The sequence below is a fragment of the Chiloscyllium punctatum genome, chromosome 3 (genome assembly GCF_047496795.1).
Source record: "Chiloscyllium punctatum isolate Juve2018m chromosome 3, sChiPun1.3, whole genome shotgun sequence".
Lineage (NCBI taxonomy): Eukaryota > Metazoa > Chordata > Chondrichthyes > Orectolobiformes > Hemiscylliidae > Chiloscyllium > Chiloscyllium punctatum.
The window spans coordinates 58,104,319-58,123,529 of NC_092741.1; the positions used below are offsets into that span (position 1 = coordinate 58,104,319).

Genomic DNA, 19,211 nt, shown 5'->3' on the forward strand with positions numbered 1-19,211 from the left:
GCATTATTTATGGTGCTGTAATAATTTCACTAACTCAACTAATTTTATTGGGATTTACAGTAATTCACATTGCCTTCACAAATAGTATTTCACTGCTCAATTGTCATTAGATTGATGCAAATTAGATTACACGCAGCAGGAGTTCACAGCTTCTCTCAGAAATACTATTACTGCCATCCACTATCCAGAAAACAAACAACCAAATTGATGAGTTGAATACATAACTAGATAAATGTCCAGATTCTTGGCCATGGGTGCCAGTTCTGAGCAGTGAGCATTTCAAAAGTTGCAGTGTACAAATATTAAAATTTAGGATTTTACTGAAATTCATGGAATATAAAATAATGAGGGTATGCTAAACCTATACTGATCATTTGTTAGGTCACTAAATCTGTAGCCTCCAACACCTACAACAAGGGAAAAAGATGGAATAACGCCACCTGTAAAGCTCCATTCCAAGACACTCACCATACTGACTTTGAAATATATTGTAATTTTTAAATTATTATTGGGTTAAAATCTTGGAATTGCCTACCTGACAACAACTATGTCACATGGGTTAAAGTCATTCAAAAAGCAAAATGGCTCATGCCACTTTTGCAAGGAAATGAGAATTGGGCAAAAAATGCTGGTTTTGCCAGAGATAGCTGCTTCTCTTGAAATAGTAATATGCTCACTGTGGAAACCGAACAAGCCTCCTTAGATAGCACCTTCCAAACTCATGAGAATATTCATCTCGAAGGGCAAGGGGAGTAAACACATGGGATCATCACCACGAGCAAATCGCCTCACACATATCCTAAGATGGAACTATGTCACTGGTCCTTCACTATCACTGGGTCAAAATCTTGGAACACCTGCCTAACAGCAATGTGAGTGCCACTACACCCCAAGGCCTGCAGTCATTCAAGAAGCTAATTAGGGTGAGCAATAAATATTGGCCTCGCACATCCCATGTACAAATAAAAAAAAAGGAATTCTGAGGTATGACAGAATTAGAAGTGAGGAACCTCAAGTGATAAAAATGAAAGTGGAGACGAGTGGGTCCGAATAGCTTGCTTGTGTATTTTTTACCTTATGGAATCCTATTTAGAACTAGATTTTATTATCACCTGTACTCAAGTACAGGGATACATGGCGACAGTGAAAAGTGTACAAAGTCACCATTTAGTGCAAAGGTGCCTAGGAACAAAATCTTAGATATAAGTTAGAAAATATAAAGAAACAAAGTTAAAAATTCAGCCCTTCTAAAGCAGGGAGAGGAAAAAAAAGCAGGCAGAGCAGAAGGGTACACGCTGCGTTTCACCTCAAAGCCAGGAGTATTAGTTTGTAAAACAAGGTAGCAATTGGGAAATAACAGCAATTAAATATTTCTGTGTATAAAACCAATTTTAATTAAAGACAAAATCATAGGACTAAAGCATAAGAATGTTTTGAGGCTACCCAAGTAGTGGAAGTTAAAATGAAACTCACACAAATTAAAGGGAAGTATTTGAATAACTGGGCTACAGTTTAGGACTTCTAGAAAAAAAAACCGACATAGGGAAATTTTGTGGTAAAACCCCATTCTTTTTAATTGCAATGTATTGTGGACAGTTCTCTTAGTGAATGCATTGCATTGCCAACAAAAAAGTAAACATGACCGTACTTGATTCAAAATAATATGGTAGGTCAGTTAGCTCAGTTGGTTGCATGGGTGGCTTGAAACCCAGTAACGCCAAACCAATTCCCATACCAGCCAAGTACAGAGGAAGGACTTGTCAGCTCCCTCTGACAAAGCTATGTTGAGTATTCTTGATCAAACTTTATCCCTCTAGAATTAAAATAGAGAGTAATTTTCTGTTTCATCATTTTCTCCAATACTTTCCCTACTGCTGACATGATACTCAATGGACTACAGTTCCTTCTTCCAGCGCTAACATCCTTCTTGTAAAGTGAAATCACATTTGCTGTCCTCCAGTCCTTTGGTATTTCCCTTGTGTTCAGTGATGATTTAAACATTTGGGTCTGGCCTCTGTCACTTTTTCCCAATGTTCCCACAACAGTCTGGGAAACAATGCATCCAGAATTGGAATTCATCCAATTTTAAATCTGCCAAAACCACATATATCTCCTCATTTGTTATATCAGAATGCTCAACAACTTCATAGTCTAGTTTCTTTGGTACTGGCTCAGGATAAGGGAGTTGTACCTCTGAGACAGAGATGAGGAGGACTTTTCTTCCCAAAGGGTAGTAAATCTGTGGATTTTTTTTAACCATAGAGGGCTGTCATGGCTGGGTCATTAAACACACTCAAGGCTGAGATAAACAGGTTTTTAATCAGTAAGGGAACCAAGGCAGGAAACTGGAGGATTATCAGATCAGGTCTGATCTCACCGAATGGTGGAGCGGACTTGATGGAAAGGACTGATTAGGGATAGTCAACATGGCTTTATGCGTGGGAAATCATGTCTCACAAACTTGATTGAGTTTTTTGAAGAAGTAACAAAGAGGATTGATGAAGGCAGAACAGTAGATGTGATCTCTATGGACTTCAGTAAGACATTCAACAGGGTTCCCCATGGGAGATTGATTAGCAAGGTTAGATCTCACGGAATACAGGGAGAACTAGCCACTTGGATACAGAACTGGCTCAAAGGTAGAAGACAGAGGGTGGTGGTGGAGCGATGTTTTTCAGACTGGAGGCCTGTGACCAGTGGAGTGTCACAAAGATTGGTGCTGGGTCCTCTACTTTTTGTCATTTACATAAATGATTTGGATGCGAGCATAAGAGGTACAGTTAGTAAGTTTGCAGATGACACCAAAATTGGAGGTGTAGTGGACAGCGAAGACGGTTACCTCAGATTACAACAAGATCTTGACCAGATGGGCTGAGAAGTGGCAGATGGAGTTTAATTCAGATAAATGCGAGGTGCTACATTTTGGGAAGGCAAATCCTAGCAGGACTTATACACTTAACGGTAAGGTCCTAGGGAGTGTTGCTGAACAAAGAGACCTTGGAGTGCAGGTTCATAGCTCCTTGAAAATGGAGTCGCAGGTAGATAGGATAGAGAAGAAGGCATTTGGTATGCTTTCCTTTATTGGTCAAAGTAATGAGTACAGGAGTTGGGAGGTCATGTTGCGGCTGTACAGGACATTAGTTAGGCCACTGCTGGAATATTTCATGCAATTCTGGTCTCCTTCTTATCGGAAAGATGTTGTGAAACTTGAAAGGGTTCAGAAAAGATTTACAAGGATGTTGCCAGGGTTGGAGGATTTGAGCTATAGGGAGAGGCTGAACAGGCTGGGGTTGTTTTCCCTGGAGCGTCTGAGGCTAAAGGGTGACCTTGTAGAGGTTTATAAAACTATGAGGGGCATGGATAGGATAAATAGGCAAAGTCTTTTCCCTGGGGTGAGGGAGTCCAGAACGAGTGGACATAGGTTTAGGGTGAGAGGGGAAAGATATAAAAGAGACCTATGGGGTGACTTTTTCACGCAGAGTGTGGTACTTGTATTGAATGATCTGCCAGAGGACGTGGTGGAGACTGATACAATTGCAACATTTAAGAGGCATTTGGATGGGTATATGAATAGGAAAGGTTTGGAGGGATATGGGCCGCGTGCTGGCAGGTGGGACTAGATTGGGTTGGGATATCTGTTCGGCATGGACGGGTTGGGCCAAAGGGTTTTTTTCCATGCTGTACATCTCTATGACTCTATAACTGAATGGCCTACGTCAGCTCCTACATCTTATGGTTTTCTCAAACTCTGTTTTTGCATCCTTGTTCACCTGAGTAAAGACAGATGTGAAGTAATCATTTAACCACTGTCCTCCAGTTTATGCGCACATTGCCCTCTTGGTCCCGAATGAGCTGTACTCTTTCCCTGGTTATTCTCTTCCCTTTCTTATATTTGTAAAATATCTTGAGATTCTCCCTAATCTTGCCCATCAGCGTTTTCTCCTGTCCTTCTTTGCTCTCTTTATTATTTCCTTGAGCTCTCCCCTGCACTTCAAGTAGAACTTCTGTTGTTTTGTTGTCTTGGTACCTGTGAGATATCTCTCTTTTCTCCTTGATCCAGTCCGAAACGTTCCCAGATATCCAGAGATCTCTGGGCTTGTACAGACTAACTGCTTTGAAAACACAGACACACAGAAATGATGAGCTCCAGAACTGAATCAAGTCTCTTTGATTCCAAACAGAGTAACAAGAAACAAATCTAAAAATCACACACCATCAGGTTACAGGTTTATTTGCAAGTACTAGCTTTTGGAGTGGTGCTCCTTCATCAGGTAGCTGTGGAGCAGAATCATAAGACACACAATTTATAGCAAAAGATTAGTGTCATGCAACTAAAACGATATATTGAACAAACCTAGATTGCTGTCAAGTCCTTTTAGAATGGGTTGCAGGTTTCGGTTGATTTAACGTGTAAATCCCAGAACGTCTTCCAGTCACATTCTTGAGATATACAGTCACAGAGTCATAGTGATGTACAACACGGAAACAGGCCCTTCGGTCCAACTCATTCATGCCGACCAGATATCATAACCCAAACTAGTCCCACCTGCCAGCACTTGGCCTATATCTCTCTAACCCTTTCTATTCATATACCCATCCAGATGCCTTTTAAGTGTTGCAATCATACTAGCCTCCAACGCTTCCTTTGGCAGCTCATTCCATAGACACAATACCCTCCGCGTGAAAAAGTTGCATCTTAGGTTTCTTTTATATCTTTCTCCTCTCTATGCCCTTTAGTTCTGGACTCCCCCACCCCAGGAAAAAGATGTTGTCTATTTATCCCATCCATGCCCCTCATGATTTTATAAATCTCAGCCTCCAACGCTCCAAGGAAAACAGCCCCAGCCTATTCAACCTCTTCCCATAGTTCAAATCCTCCAAACCTGGCAACATGCTTGTAAATCTTTTCTGAACCCTTTCAAGTTTCACAACATCCTTCTGACTGCAAAGAGACCAGAATTCCCCAGCAATCACTTCCTTAGCTTCCCAGAATTCTCGGGTACATCTGATCAGGTCCTGGGGATTTATTTACTTTTATGTGTTTAGAGATATCCAGCACTTCCTCCTCTGTAATATGGACACTTTTCAAGATGTCACCATCTATTTCCCCACTTTCTATATCTTCCATGTCCTTTTTCCACAGTAAACATTGATGCAAAATACTTGTTTAGTATCTCCCCCATCTTCTGCAGTTTCACACAAAGGCCGACTTGCTGATCTTTGAGGGGTCCTATTCTCTCCCTAGTTACCCTTTTGTCCTTACCGTATTTGTAAAAACCCTTTGGATTCTCCTGAACTATTTGCCAAAGCTATCTACCTCATGTCCCATTTTTGCTCTCCTGTTTCCTCTCTAAAGTATACTCCTACTACCTTTATATTCTTCTAAGGATTCATTCGATCTATCCTGTCTATACCTGACATATGCTTCCTTCTTTTTCTTAACCAAACCCTCAACTTCTCTAGTCATCTAGCATTCCCTACACCCACCAGCCTTTCTTTCACCCTAACAGGAATGTACTGTTTCTGGACTCTCATTATCGAAGGCTTCCCTTTTTCCAGCCGTCCCTTTACTTGTGAATATCCGCCCCCAATCAGCTTTTGAAAGTTCACACCTGATGCAGTCTTTCTGTATTAGCCTTTCTCCAATTTAGAATTTCAACTTTGAGATCTCGTCTATCCTTTTCCATCATTATTTTAAATCCAATAGAATTATGGTCGCTGGCCCCAAAGTGCTCCCTCGCTGACACCCCCGTCACCTGCCCTGCCTTATTTCCCAAGAGTAGGTCAAGTTTTGCACCTTCTCTAGTAGGTACATCCACATACTGAATCAGAAAATTTTATTGTACACTCTTAACAAATTCCTCTCCATCTAAACCCTTAACATTACGGCAGTCCCAATCTATGTTTGGAAAGTTAAATTCCCCTCCCATAACCGCCCTATTATTCTTACAGATAACTGACATCTCCTAACAAATCTGTTTCTCAATTTCCCTCTATTAGGGGGTCTGTAATACAATCCCAATAAGGTGATCATGCCTTTCTTATTTCTCAGTTCAACCAAATTAACTTCCTTGGTTTTATTTTAAAAAGGTGACATTTCAGCTCAGACAATGCATTAAAGGTGTGAGGTTAGAGTCTGCATGTATCCCAATCTTGAGCCAGACTTATTCTATTTCCAAAGTAGAAAGAGGATAGAATCAAAGTGGAGAGGATCTCCAGGAAGATTGCACATATGGACACAGACATCACATTTCTGCAACAGACTCTGCATTGTCTGAGCTGAGATGTCACTTTTTTTTCATGAACCCTTAAGTTATCTTGAGAACATGACTGGAAAGAAGTTCTGGGATTTACATATCAATGAATCGAAACCTGCAACCCATTCTAAAAGATAAAAGACTTAACAGCAATCTAGATATGTTCAATATAAATTCTATAAACTTGCTATAAATTCTGTGTCTCATGATCCTGTTCCACAGCTACCTGATAAAGGAGCTGCACTCCGAAAGCTAAACATGTTGGACTATAACCTGGTGTTGTGTGATTTTTAACTTTGTCTACCCCAGTCCAACACAGGCACCTCCACATCAAGAAGAAAAATCATGTAATCTTAAACTTCACAAATAAAAATTTTACAGGACTGAAGGATTTTCTGTGTCTTAGTTCTCTGAAGACAACACAAAAATGTAATTTGAAAGAAAATGTAAAATGTAATTTAGAAGAAGTTCTGGGATTCACATATCAACTAACAGAAACCAGCATATCCTGTTATAAAATATAAAAGTTTTACTCTAAGATTGTTTATTGTATCATGTCTCCATGACACTGGACTCCTTTGGCTATAAATTCTGTGCATATGACCTTAACCTCCACAATCACCTGACGAAGGAGTGGCGCTCCGAAAGCTAGTGCTTCCAGATAAACCTGTTGGTACTATAACTGGGTGTCGTGTGATTTTTTTTAAACTTTGTCCACCCTAGTCCAACACCGGTACCTCCAAGTCAAGGAAAAACAAAGACACTTCAGAGGAAGGATTTAAATGCAAAGTCAGTAGAGGCTTGGTATAAAGGTACACAGACAATAACATTGTTAAGACCATAGTGAAAACGGAATATCAATAGTCAACACCTATCATTTGACTTTAATACCCAAAGTTTTTGTGGACTAATGGTAATTTTTGAAAAAGATACTGACCTAAAATGGTTCATGCCTGAAATGTCGATTCTCCTGCTCCTTGGATGCTGCCTGACCTGCTGCGCTCTTCCAGCAACACATTTTCAGGTCTGCTGTGACCATCTGAGCAGCTTTAAGCAGCTACATGAAATATATGAAAGCGGGCTGCTTCTGAATGAGCACTTTAATGAAGAGACACCAAAACTCAGTAAGACGTTAAGAAATTTGCATCTTTTATTTTACATGTGATAACTTCACATGTTGGATTAAGAGATTACGTGTGCAGTGCTTCGTTTGAAAAAAGAACAGTGGAGTTAGACTTGGAATATAAAAATGTAGCACATTCCTGTTGTGTGTACTGAGCAACAAAGTAGAACATTACATTTACTGATAAGAGCAAGTATCAATGAAGTTCTTCTGTCTCGACCTCGACTCCGCCAATAACACAAAACCTGAAAAAACAGTTAACTAACAAATCAAGAGTACCTGCCAACTTCATAATTCCTGACAAAACAGGACAACAGTTAAGCAGTTGGAACTCCGGTTTCCCCCTCTCAGCTCAAAGACTCTTGGAAAAAAAAAGTGTAAACTGCACCTGCCTTTACCTTCCTAAATTAAGAGACATGCCTTCCCAACCTGCACAGAATCACAGAAGTATTACAATCCAGGATGCAGCCATTCAACTCATTATGCCTACACAGGCTCATTAAATGAGTATCAGTACCTAGTGTCAATCACCTGCTTTCTTCCCATACCTCTGTACATTACTTTTCTTTAAATAACTATCCAATGCTCTCCTGAATGCTTCAATTGAGCCTGTCTTCACCACATATCCAGGCAGCGCATTCCATGTCATACCTACTCGCTGAATGAAATGTTTTCTTCGTAAGCTTATTACCTTTGTCTGTTTCTATTGTCATGTTTTATTAACTCTTTGGGGGTAGTAGTAGATAATAAAACTACACCCTCTTTCACTCAAGAAAACATTGGAATTGGATTTCCTTTATTTTTTAACCTGGGTAGTTGGGCTTAATTGAAGGATGATAGCTGCATGCTACAAAAGAAAAACAATAACAACATAGCAGCCAATGAAGAGAGGGTTTAAAAAAAAATGGAGCTGCGACTCAGCTCAACTGATCATAGCAACATCAATAAAAACAATAAAAGGGCAAATAAATTACTTGGTTTTATACGGAGATATAGCAAACAAAGTTAAGAAAGTAATGTTGCACTTCCTAATATAATGAAGCTGTGGTTTTAGGTAGTGCATTTTGTCCTGGTTTCTTTTCAGAGAGAGATTGAACAAGAGATAACGAGCAGTCTGTGCAAACAGCTTGCAAGGTCTTGAGATTTTTTTTTAACAAGTGGAACAATAGACGCAGCCTGGATGGGTAAGGCCAGCTCTCACAGACCAGGATTTCTAGGATTTTTAGTTTTCAGTTTTAGATTCAGAAATTGTTCTTGGGATCTTAGCAGGTTTGGAAGGCAGTGAATCTCTTCCAGCTGCTATATTCTCTCTGAGCTTTCTCTCCAAATTCTCTTCTGATGTTCTTTCCGCTTAGATTGGAGAACTGCATGTAAAGCATGAATTTGACTTTCTGCCAAATGGGATGTTGCTATATTGGAACAGTTACTTCTTAGAAGTAAAATAATCTATTATTCTTTTAAGTTTTCCAATAGAGTTTGATGGGACATTGTACAGGGAGCTTTACTCTGTATCAAAACCCGTGATGTCCCTGTGCTGGGATTGTTTGTTGAGCGACAGTGTAGATTGAGCTTTACTCTGTATCTAACCCCATGCTGTTCAAGTTCCTCTGTCTTTTGGTGCATTTTAACAATAGCATTTGAATAAATTGTGTTTTGCTTAACGTCAAGTTGTTTGACCAATCGAATTGCATCTGGAACACAGCACCTCATGTTTACCTTTAAAATAAGAAAAAGTTAGGGTCTGGGCTACCTTCTGAATATATTTTCAGGGTGTCTGGTCTGGTCCATAAAACTAACCCTTCTTTCACTTCTCTTCCCAATAATATTGTGGGTGTACCTACATGAAATAGAGGGCACTGGTTCAAGGCGGCAGCTTATCAACACATCTGGGACAAATAGGGATGGACAACAAATTCTGACCTAGGCACAGATACCCACACCTTGCAAACAAACAAAAAAGACTTGTAGAAGTTTGTAACAGATCAGAGTAGGGAGTGTTATGCACAGTTTGGAATTCCCTATTAGGGAAGATTCTAAAATAAACAGAAAATACAGTACAGGCTATAACCAGAGATGTGAAGTACAGTTAGAAAGAAAACGTGAAAAGTAAGAACACTTGCCTTGAAGCTCAAAAATTAAAGAGAATTATTATAAGGGAAATACTAAGAGATTATCTAAACCAGAGCACGACAGCATTAAGTAGGTACAAGTTTAAGATGACTGCAGGAAGAATGAATGAAGGTTAGAAAAAGAATTGCGCACAACATAAATGCAACACCATGAAGAGATTTTTTTTAACACAAATAATGTTGAAGCATTAAAAATTGCACCTTCAAATGGGGAAAGTAGTAATGAGTATAGGAAAAGAGCAGAGAATTCTGTACATAAGGTGTATAATTAATTTTGGTGGTATCCATTGAGAAATCAATGCTGGCAAGGACATCAAAATACCTCCTGCTCATCTAAGACATATTTAATGTCTACTTGAACAAGTGAACAAGCTTCAGTATAACGTCCCATGTGTTGCAAGTTGATTTCAAAGTATTAGCCTAAATTACTTACTCTAGTCTTTCATTGGAGCTGGAGTAACAACTTGCTGACTCAGAGGTGAGATTCCACCAACTGAGCTGATGGCAGACACAGATTAATCAGTATTCAGCTAAACGCATGGATACTTTTCACTAGTTAGTTGCAGAGACTGAATTGGATGAGTCAAGGATGCATATTTTTAAAGGTGTTATTTATCCATATGGTGGAAGCGAGAAACATTTGCAGAAATTTCCTGAAAGCAAATGCAGAACAACAACAATGGCCCAAAATAATGTACAAGGGAAAAATAAAACCAAGAATGTTTTAGGCTCCATAAAATGTAATAACAATATCAGACTATAAATCAATTAAATTGATCTCTGCTACACTTTAGATTGCAATTGCCCCATGAGAAGTGTAAAGGCTGACTCAGTTCAATTAAATTGAAATCATAATGCAAGTTGACTAGTGCAGCTTTACTTCATTGACCTGCATCAAAACATTTTGACAAATGCACAATTTATCTCAAGTTCCTGTAGTACCTATCCAGGGAACACGATGCATGATACAGTTAACGTTTTTCTATTCTAGTATGAGCATGTAAGAGATTTAGAATTACTTTAAGAGATTACTTGTATTTACACAGAATAGCACACATAGTAAATTATAGTCCACTTTAAAAGTTAACATGAACTTGCTTTTTGAGTAGACATTTCAATAAAGTGCTTCAATCACTGTTTAAGTGAATATATTTTCTTTAATTATGTTAATAACACAACATAATAATAAACTTGCAAATAGGTAGCATAAACATGACAAACAGTGCAACACTATACCAAAAAAAGTGACTTGACAAAAATTGGATTAAAAGAGCATACTGTTTGTATACTTACACACCACATCACTTCCAAGAGCCATTATTTTTAACCTTAGAATTTGGAGTAAATTTTATAATACTTTTCAGATGTGAAATCATGTTACATCAAATGGACAAAATTATGTAAGCATGAAGTAATCGAACTGATAAATATTTGACCAATGGGAAATATTTTCTTTCTTTCCTCTGTAAGTTGACATTTTGTTTCACAATAAAGCATTTTCAATGTAAATAAATGTAACTGTTACTGGCATACACAGATAAGTACATTGACTGCATTGTATTGAGCCCAACTGATGTTACTACTGTACAAATCAGATCCCTGGCTGAAATCTGGCTTGATAGATCTGATTGCCATTTATTTTGGCTTTAACAAAGTGGTCCTTACCTGAAACACAAGCACTCAATGCTGCAGATTTGGTTTTAACAAAAAAGTTTAATGCACAAAAGAAATGAAGATAAAATAGAATAAACCACTATTTATATATAACACAAGTATAAATATTTGAAATTCGTGATGAAACACAGTCCCAATAATTCTAACAACACTCTTTTGCAGTACTAACACTAGAAAAAAAAGTCCTTTCACTATAATAGAAAAGAGTTTCATTGAACAGATGCATGAATTCCTAGTCCTGAGAATTTGATAGTCTTTTCTTGGAGCCTTTATACAACTGAGCATAGACTTTCACAGCTTCAAATAATCCCTTCTGGGTTTTAACTAAACATTCTTGAACACCATAAGACAAAGGATCAGAAGTAAGACAATTAGCCCATCGAGTATACCCCACCATTCAATGTGATCATGAAATCTGATAACTTTCAACGCTACCTTTTGGTCTGGACCTTAAAGCTAAATTACATGCACTGAATTAACACATTTCACAATACTTCTCAGGAGGAATTGTTTACGCATACAGTTTCAGCTAAGACTTCTGCAAAGCTTGCCAGCCTGAAACTCAAAAGCTTTTTTTCCAAGCTGTGGGCATTTCCTGTAAGTGAAAAAAATTTCTGACCTTCTAAACAACGCTAAATGCACATCTGCTTACTTTGTTTGCACATAAAAATTTTCCTAATGAAAACAAAACCTCATTATACTTCACAAACTGTCTCTCTCACATTTTAAAAAAACCATGGCTACAGCAGTACTTGCAAGTTAATCGTTAAATCTTAAATCAAAACCACATGAAACTAGGTCAAATCCAAACTAAAGTAACTGATATTCAAATATACATGAATCACATTGCTTACATCACAATTATAAAAATCTTCAATCACAATAATCAGTTTACATTGATGACACCTCATGCTATGCAAATGATAATTCATGGTAGTTAGAAGATTTAATAAAGTAGACCCTTCTCTACTTAAAAGATGAATACAATCATACATTATCAAGTTAAAATATTTCTGATATGTTTAAAGTTGCATTCTAAAACTGGTTATTTCTCAAAGTCAAAATTAATTACATATACATTGCACAAACTGTTTTAATAACCTGTAAGCATGAGAGTACAATGCATATAGTAATATAAATAACCTTTCGTATGTAGTAAAATCAACTTCACATAAATTTGAGTGGTATTTTGGAATATTGGATTTTATAGAACAATACTACCACAGATATTAAAAAAAGGCCATTCATAGTCTATAAACATAGTTAAAATTAACATAAAAAACATATGCGATTTATTAGTTTCCACTTCGATTACATTGAATTCTGGCAAGGTAGCTACTTCAACCAATAGACAGGATAAGTCTTCATTAGATTTCATGAAGCACTGCAACTTATAAATGAATATCACAACATAGGAGAAAACGTTACTAGAATCTGCCAATTAAGGAGACCCTGCAAAAATAATAAGAATTGCCTAAATGCTGGGACTATCAGACTTTTGTTCTTTAGTTTTAAAAATAGTGAAATATACTGCAAGTTTTAAGAAGTCACAATTGAAATTATAATTGTGAAGCTTTTTTCTATAAATTGCATTATTAATTTACACAAAACTCTGTTTAACTTTTTCCAGGTGACTAGTGACATGTGCAAACTGGCATACCAACAGACAATTATGCGGATAGACTTAATAAAAATGCCCAACAGATTTATGATAAGTGAAAGCACAGCGTCATACTTGAACTCTCCACAGTTTTTAACATAAACCCACAATGCAATTTTTCTTTATATCTTCCCCTCTACAGTCTGTCATCACAGTACCATCCTTGACTAAATCAGTCTTGTCTGTTCTCATCCAGCCACCAAATTTCATGTAACAGCTTCCTTCCCAATGCCTAAAGTCACTTCACGAATGACCACTGTTCCATCTATATTCATCTTCAAATCCTCATTTACACACAGCTGTTCATTAGCAAGATCTCAACTACAATGCCTTTGGAATTGCTCCAACATTGCATTCTATGTATTCCATAAACAAGTATATTCAAGTCTCAATGTATATCAACATTTAGAAATTGCACAGCTGTTACAAAACATTTTACTTTTCTCCTCGAATAGGGAGAATAAACTCACTACTTTGAACCTAATTGATGGTAATAGTCAATGTCAAATCCAGAACGAGACCTGACTGGATAGATCATAAGTTATATTTCGCTTTTCATTCACTATGGAGGTCTGTTACTAAACATATTCACAAGATGAGGGGCATGGATCGGGTAAATACACACCAAGTCTTTTCCCTGGGGTATAGGTTTAGGGTGAGAGGGGAAAGATATAAAAGAGACCTAAGGGGCAACTTTTTCACGCAGAGGGTGGTACGTGTATGGAATGAGCTGCCAGAGGAAATGGTGGAGGCTGGTACAATTGCAACATTTAAGAGGCAGTTGGATGGGTATATGAATAGGGAGGATTTGGAGGGATATAGGCCAGGTGCTGGCAGGTGGGAGTAGATTGGGTTGGGATATCTGGTCGGCACGGACGAGTTGGATCGAAGGGTCTGTTTCCATGCTGCACATCTCTATGACTCTATGAGGTCAATGTACTTTTAACAAAATATTAAAGCTTGAACACAAACAAAAAAGCAAACAAACTATGTTACAGTACACAATAAATATTTAACGGTTTTATTGCAAAAATCTGAAAGACAGATTCAACCTTTTTACCTAAAACCTCAGCAAAGGGCCCCTGTTCAGCTATCACAGTTTTAGTAGGCTTGTCAGCAAATATATGTGTGCATTTGATGCTATTTTCTTTAGTTACTATCTCCTCTCAAGACCTTTAGTCAAGTTGCTAACTCAGCTCACTTGCTACCAACAATCGTTCCTTAAACCCATGTCTTAAGGAACCTTGAAAAATGGCCTTGCTCCCTGATAACTCCACACTGTTATTGGCATTTTCTCCCACACACCTCAGGAATTATTTTCCCAGTCCTGACTTGTTAGACTGTTCATAACTGCACCTCTGTTGTTAAATCTCTTCCCTTTGAGCGTACCAAATTCTGTCTCAATGAGCTACCTTCTGGGCACCTATCCCTTCGGGTTGCAAACAAAGTCAGCAAACACATTAGCAGGTAAATGCTCAGAGGGCGGTGATGCTAGTAGGTAATTTCTCTTTAAATATGTCCAAACAAGTTTCTTTTACTCTGGAAAATTCACTTCTTGCAAAGTTCATGGTCTTCCAAGGTCGACTGAATGCAACAAGACTGCACAGTGGCATAATCTTTTGATGGTCTGTTGGCTAATCATTCTCAAGTTACTGATGCATTTTTCATTCCAAGTTGTATAAATGTGCATTGATAATGTCCATTTGGGAATATTCCTTTGGCTGTATCAGTCAATGAGACTTGCTAAAATCCCTTTATTTAATTATGTTTTGTGACAAGCCATGCTTGCCCAATTCTCTGAACACCATCCTCCAACCATTGTCTCAAATAACTACGGTAATGTGCCACTGGAATTTTGTGACTCACTCGTGAAATCTTGTCACCACAGTCAGATAGAACAATCATGAAACTGTCTATTGCTCACTTTTGGCTGGCCTCCGTTTGCTCATAAGCACTTGGACGTTTAAATAAAAATACTCAGATTTGATAGGCTTTTGATACAGTTCTCTCAACTTAGGATTTATCTGTTGCCTTTCTATTAAAGATGATGGGCTAAACAGGTCAGCCTCATTCTCTTTTATTTTATTTTCAAAACTAGTGTCAAATAATTGAATTTACATGTCACCCTCCCCTTTTGCATAGACTCTTCCTGTTTTATTCTATGAGCTTTGAATCAAATCATAACACAATCCAAGAGGCTTCTCCTGTAGTAACTAAGTTTCCTATACTTTTATTAAATGTGGGAATACCCTTATTGAGGCTAAAATTTTTGATCCAGCCAGGTCACACCCAAAGATAAAATCAATTCCTTCAACAGAGGTTTGCGGTATTACTCCAACTACAACTCTCCACTTACAAAGTTACAATAATTCAATGCTATACAATAGTACCAATTTGTAACATCTACATATGCCTCCAATTAATATATTTACAGTTCCTCTTCCAGAGGGCTCATGAATTATCACTCAAGATCAGTGACTAGTTTGCACCCATGTCTCAATACATTTCTACTTGATTAGAAGGATTAGAAAATATCTCCCAATTTTGAAATAAAATATTCAGAACCTCCAGTGGTCTGATCTTCTTTTAACAAAAATCAAAAAATAAGCTCCTTGATTCTCCCAAGCCATCTCCCCTTCCTAGCAGTCTCTTAAAGATTCCATGATAGTATTTCAGATTAAAAGGGGAATTTTCCGAGACAATATTTATTCCTCAACTACAAACAAATTTTCTAGTTATAACTGCATTGTATTTTTGGATCATTGCTATGCAGTAAGCAACTGCTGCATTTCTTCCATAACAGAATAATTATACTTCCAAAGCATTTCATTGTATTCAAAATTAAAGTATATCAAAACTTCCTCAGGTCATGAAAGGTATGTTATAAACATATGTCTTTCAATAACCTCCTTCAGCCTGGCTTGTTTCGCATTACCACACTCTCAGTCTTTGCCCGAGGTCCCCAGCATCTGTCAACTCGATTCACTCCACGTAATACCAAGAAACAGTTGCAGGCACTGAACAACATTCCAGCAACAGTACTGAGGACTCGTGCTCCAGAACTTGCTACACCTTTAGCTGTTCCCATACAGCCCATCTACCAGCAATGTGGAAAATTACTCAATTGTGTCCGAAAAAGGAAAAGCAGAACAAATCCAAACGGGCCAATTACCACCTCATTTGTAACTCTTGGTTATCAATAAAGTGATAGAATGTGTCAGCAACAGTACTATTAAGGAGCACGTGCTTCACAAAACAAAGCCATTCACTGATGCCCAGATTGGATTCCACCAGGGGCAGTTTGGACCTCATTACAGCCTTGGTTCAAACCTGGATAAGAGAGCTGAATTTCAGAGGTGGGGTGAGGTAAGAGTGACTGGTCTTGACATGAAGGCCACATGTGACGCAGTGTGGCATGATGCAGCCTTAGCAAAACTGCAATCAATGGGAATAGGTGAAAACTCTTCCTTGACTGGAGTCAGACCTGGCACACAGATGATGATTGTGGTTGTCGGAGGTCAGTCATCTCAGCTCCAGGACATCTCAGCAGGAGTTCCTCAGGGTAGTGTCCTAGGGCCAAACATCTTCAGCTCCTTCATTAATGATTATCCTTCCAAAAGTGAAAATATTCACGCACAATTGCACAATGTTCTGCACCATTTGCAACTCCTCAGACACTGGAACAGTTCAAGTCTAAATTCAACAAGACCTGGACAATATCCAAGCTTGATCTGAAAAGTAGTTTGCAATATTTATGCCATACAAATGCTAGGCAATGACCATCTTTAATAAGAAACAACCTAACCACCGCTGTTTAACATTCAATGGCACAGCATCATTGAATCCCCAAATATCAACATCCTGGGGAAGTTATCATTGACCTAAAACTAAATTCAACTGACGCTATAAATACAGTGGCTAAAGCAGCACTTCAGAGATTAGGAATACTACAGCAAGCAATTCATTGCCTGACTCCCCAAAGCCTGTCCACCATCTACGAGACACAAATGACAAACATAATGAAATACTCCTCACTTCTGGATGAGTGCAGCTCCAACAAAACTCAAGAAGCTTGGCACAATCCAGGACAAAGACCTTTTTGACTGCCACCACATTCATAAACGTCCACACTCTCCACCACTCGTGCTTAGTAGCAGCAGTGAGTAACATCTACAAAATGCAATGCGGAAATTCACCAAAGAACCTTATGCGGCACCTTCAAATCCCATAAGTGACATCTAGAAAATAAATGGCAGCAAATATATGGGAACATCACCACCAATAAGGTCCCCTGCAAGTCATTCAAATTCTGTCTTGGAAGCATTTTGCCATCCCTTCACTACCACTGGGTCAAAAGACTGGAAATCCCTCCTTAAATACATCGAGAGTCAACCCACAGCACATGGCATGCAGTGGTTCAAGAAGGCAGCCCACCACCACCTTCTCAAGGACAACTGGGAGCTGGGCAATAAATGCTGGCCTGACCAATAACACCTATGTCCCATAAATGAATTAGAAAACAAACACATCTGATCCCTGGACCATGGTCCCTGAATCTGACTTATCCTTGTTAATGTCTTGTCTATTCACTTTTTCAAAACAAATTTCACTCCATTGCCGTTGTCCGAGTGCTGAAATGCTGAATGCTTTGAATATTATTATAGCTTCATAATATGTTACATAATACAGTTAATAATGTATATGTCTCTACAAACCTAAATCGTCATAATGCTTTGCAGAAATAATCTGTCATATTAGCACAATACAAAACAAAAAAGCATTTAAACTATTTTGCATTCTTCCAATGCTTTTCAGTAATGCTAATATTTGTGTGAAAGTTCTTTTAACGTAAAACAACTACCATATCCAAGAATAAAATTTATCCAAATAAGTTTGACCTTACTTTTATTTTAGATTCCAGCCTTATTCAACTTCAAGAAACACACATCACTGTGGCATCGGAACACATTTGAAGGATTTTCAACAATGAACAAATTCATAACAAAAACTTTTTCAACTGAAATCAAGTTCATGTGTCATGAATGGAAGGTCATAATGTGCCGAAATATTAACATACATAAAGGCACAGCACTCTTCAGCACCGTGTGTAGCATTAAGATGTGCTACAATAGCTGTTCCATCTCTCAGCACATGCCTTGCTGAGAAGTTATTGTGTCATAAATAAGGAAAAAGGCATCATCCAACATCAAAGTTTCTCCAATATAAAATAACTGGTCCAGTCGGAATTGATCTGACAGATGTTAGCAACAGCTCATTGTTACACATAGATATATAATTGTCAGTGGAGGTAAAGGTTTTTATACCTTCAGGTTAACTGCAAAAAATATTTGCAGTCTAGCAACTGCCTGTAAATTTAGTACTTTCGCATCATATGAGATCAAAGCCCTGTCCTAAAACATACAATTTGTCTCATTGAACTAACAAAATAAAAACAGAATCATAAAACATCATTGGAAGAATATAATTATTCACCTTTCTTGCAGCATGGATGTCAAAGAATGGTTTGTTTCGAACACTGAATGGTTCCCTTGTTTTGTCAATCTGCCCACTCTTCATTTTTTCATGTCGTGGCTGAATTATCTCCTTCTCAATACAGCTCAATCGAACATTAAAATCACAGTCGCCAACTGGCTTCCCCTACAAGGAAAGCAATTGTGTTTTTCAATGTCAAAAAGATAACATATATTTGTTTATAAAAAGTAAAACAGATTTTCTTTTTACTTTACCCACTACTTGTAGCTTCACTATGAACTTGGAGTGTCAAAACAAAGCAGACTATCCAGCCGCTAAAATTTGCTTTTGTCATTCAATTGGTCACAACTCATCTGCACTGCGACCTTTTCCTAACTACCTTTGTTCCATAACCATGATGCATTTACCTAAAAAGAATGCTGACTTAGGGCTTTAAATTTAAATTCAGCTGATGAAGGCTTGAGAATAAAGATCAGAGTGTAGAGGCATGAAGTTAGGTGCTTGAGGCTCATAAAGGTGGTACAGGTAAAATAGAAGACACGAAATAGGTTAGGTATGAAGTTGAGGGCTCCTGCACAGTGGGAACAATAGCAGCAACCAATTGAGATTGCTGGCATCAGAGGTGCCATCAGTAAATGAATGAGCAAACAGAAACTGGTCGAATACTGAATGGACAGCTGGGAGATGAAATTAATTATTCTCATTGGATGGTTCTAAGTAGTAAAAGAAAAGAAGGAAAACAAAATAAAAATTACTGGAGAAGCTCAGTAAGTCTAGCAGCATCTTTGAAGAGAAATCAGAGTCAATGCTTTGGGTTCAATAGCCCTTTCTCTTCACTGATGCTGCCAGAACTGCTGAGCTTTTCCAGCAACTTC

At 38.1% G+C, this 19,211-nt stretch overlaps 1 protein-coding gene across 5 annotated transcripts in view; it reads right to left on the reverse strand.

Annotated features, from left to right (window-relative positions):
- The window catches only part of rngtt (RNA guanylyltransferase and 5'-phosphatase), a 416,785-nt gene that overhangs the window by 233,337 nt on the left and 164,237 nt on the right, over positions 1-19,211 (reverse strand). For 4 of the 5 annotated variants that reach the window (XR_011953798.1, XM_072553722.1, XM_072553718.1 and 1 more), the window contains exon 11: positions 18,337-18,501. The exons of the other annotated variant lie outside the window; for it this stretch is intronic. Coding sequence is in view for 3 of the 4 variants with exons in the window: in XM_072553722.1 (XP_072409823.1) it covers positions 18,337-18,501 (165 nt within the window). In the remaining variant the exon portion in view is untranslated. The remainder of the gene's footprint in view (positions 1-18,336; positions 18,502-19,211) is intronic. 5 annotated transcript variants of the gene reach the window in all.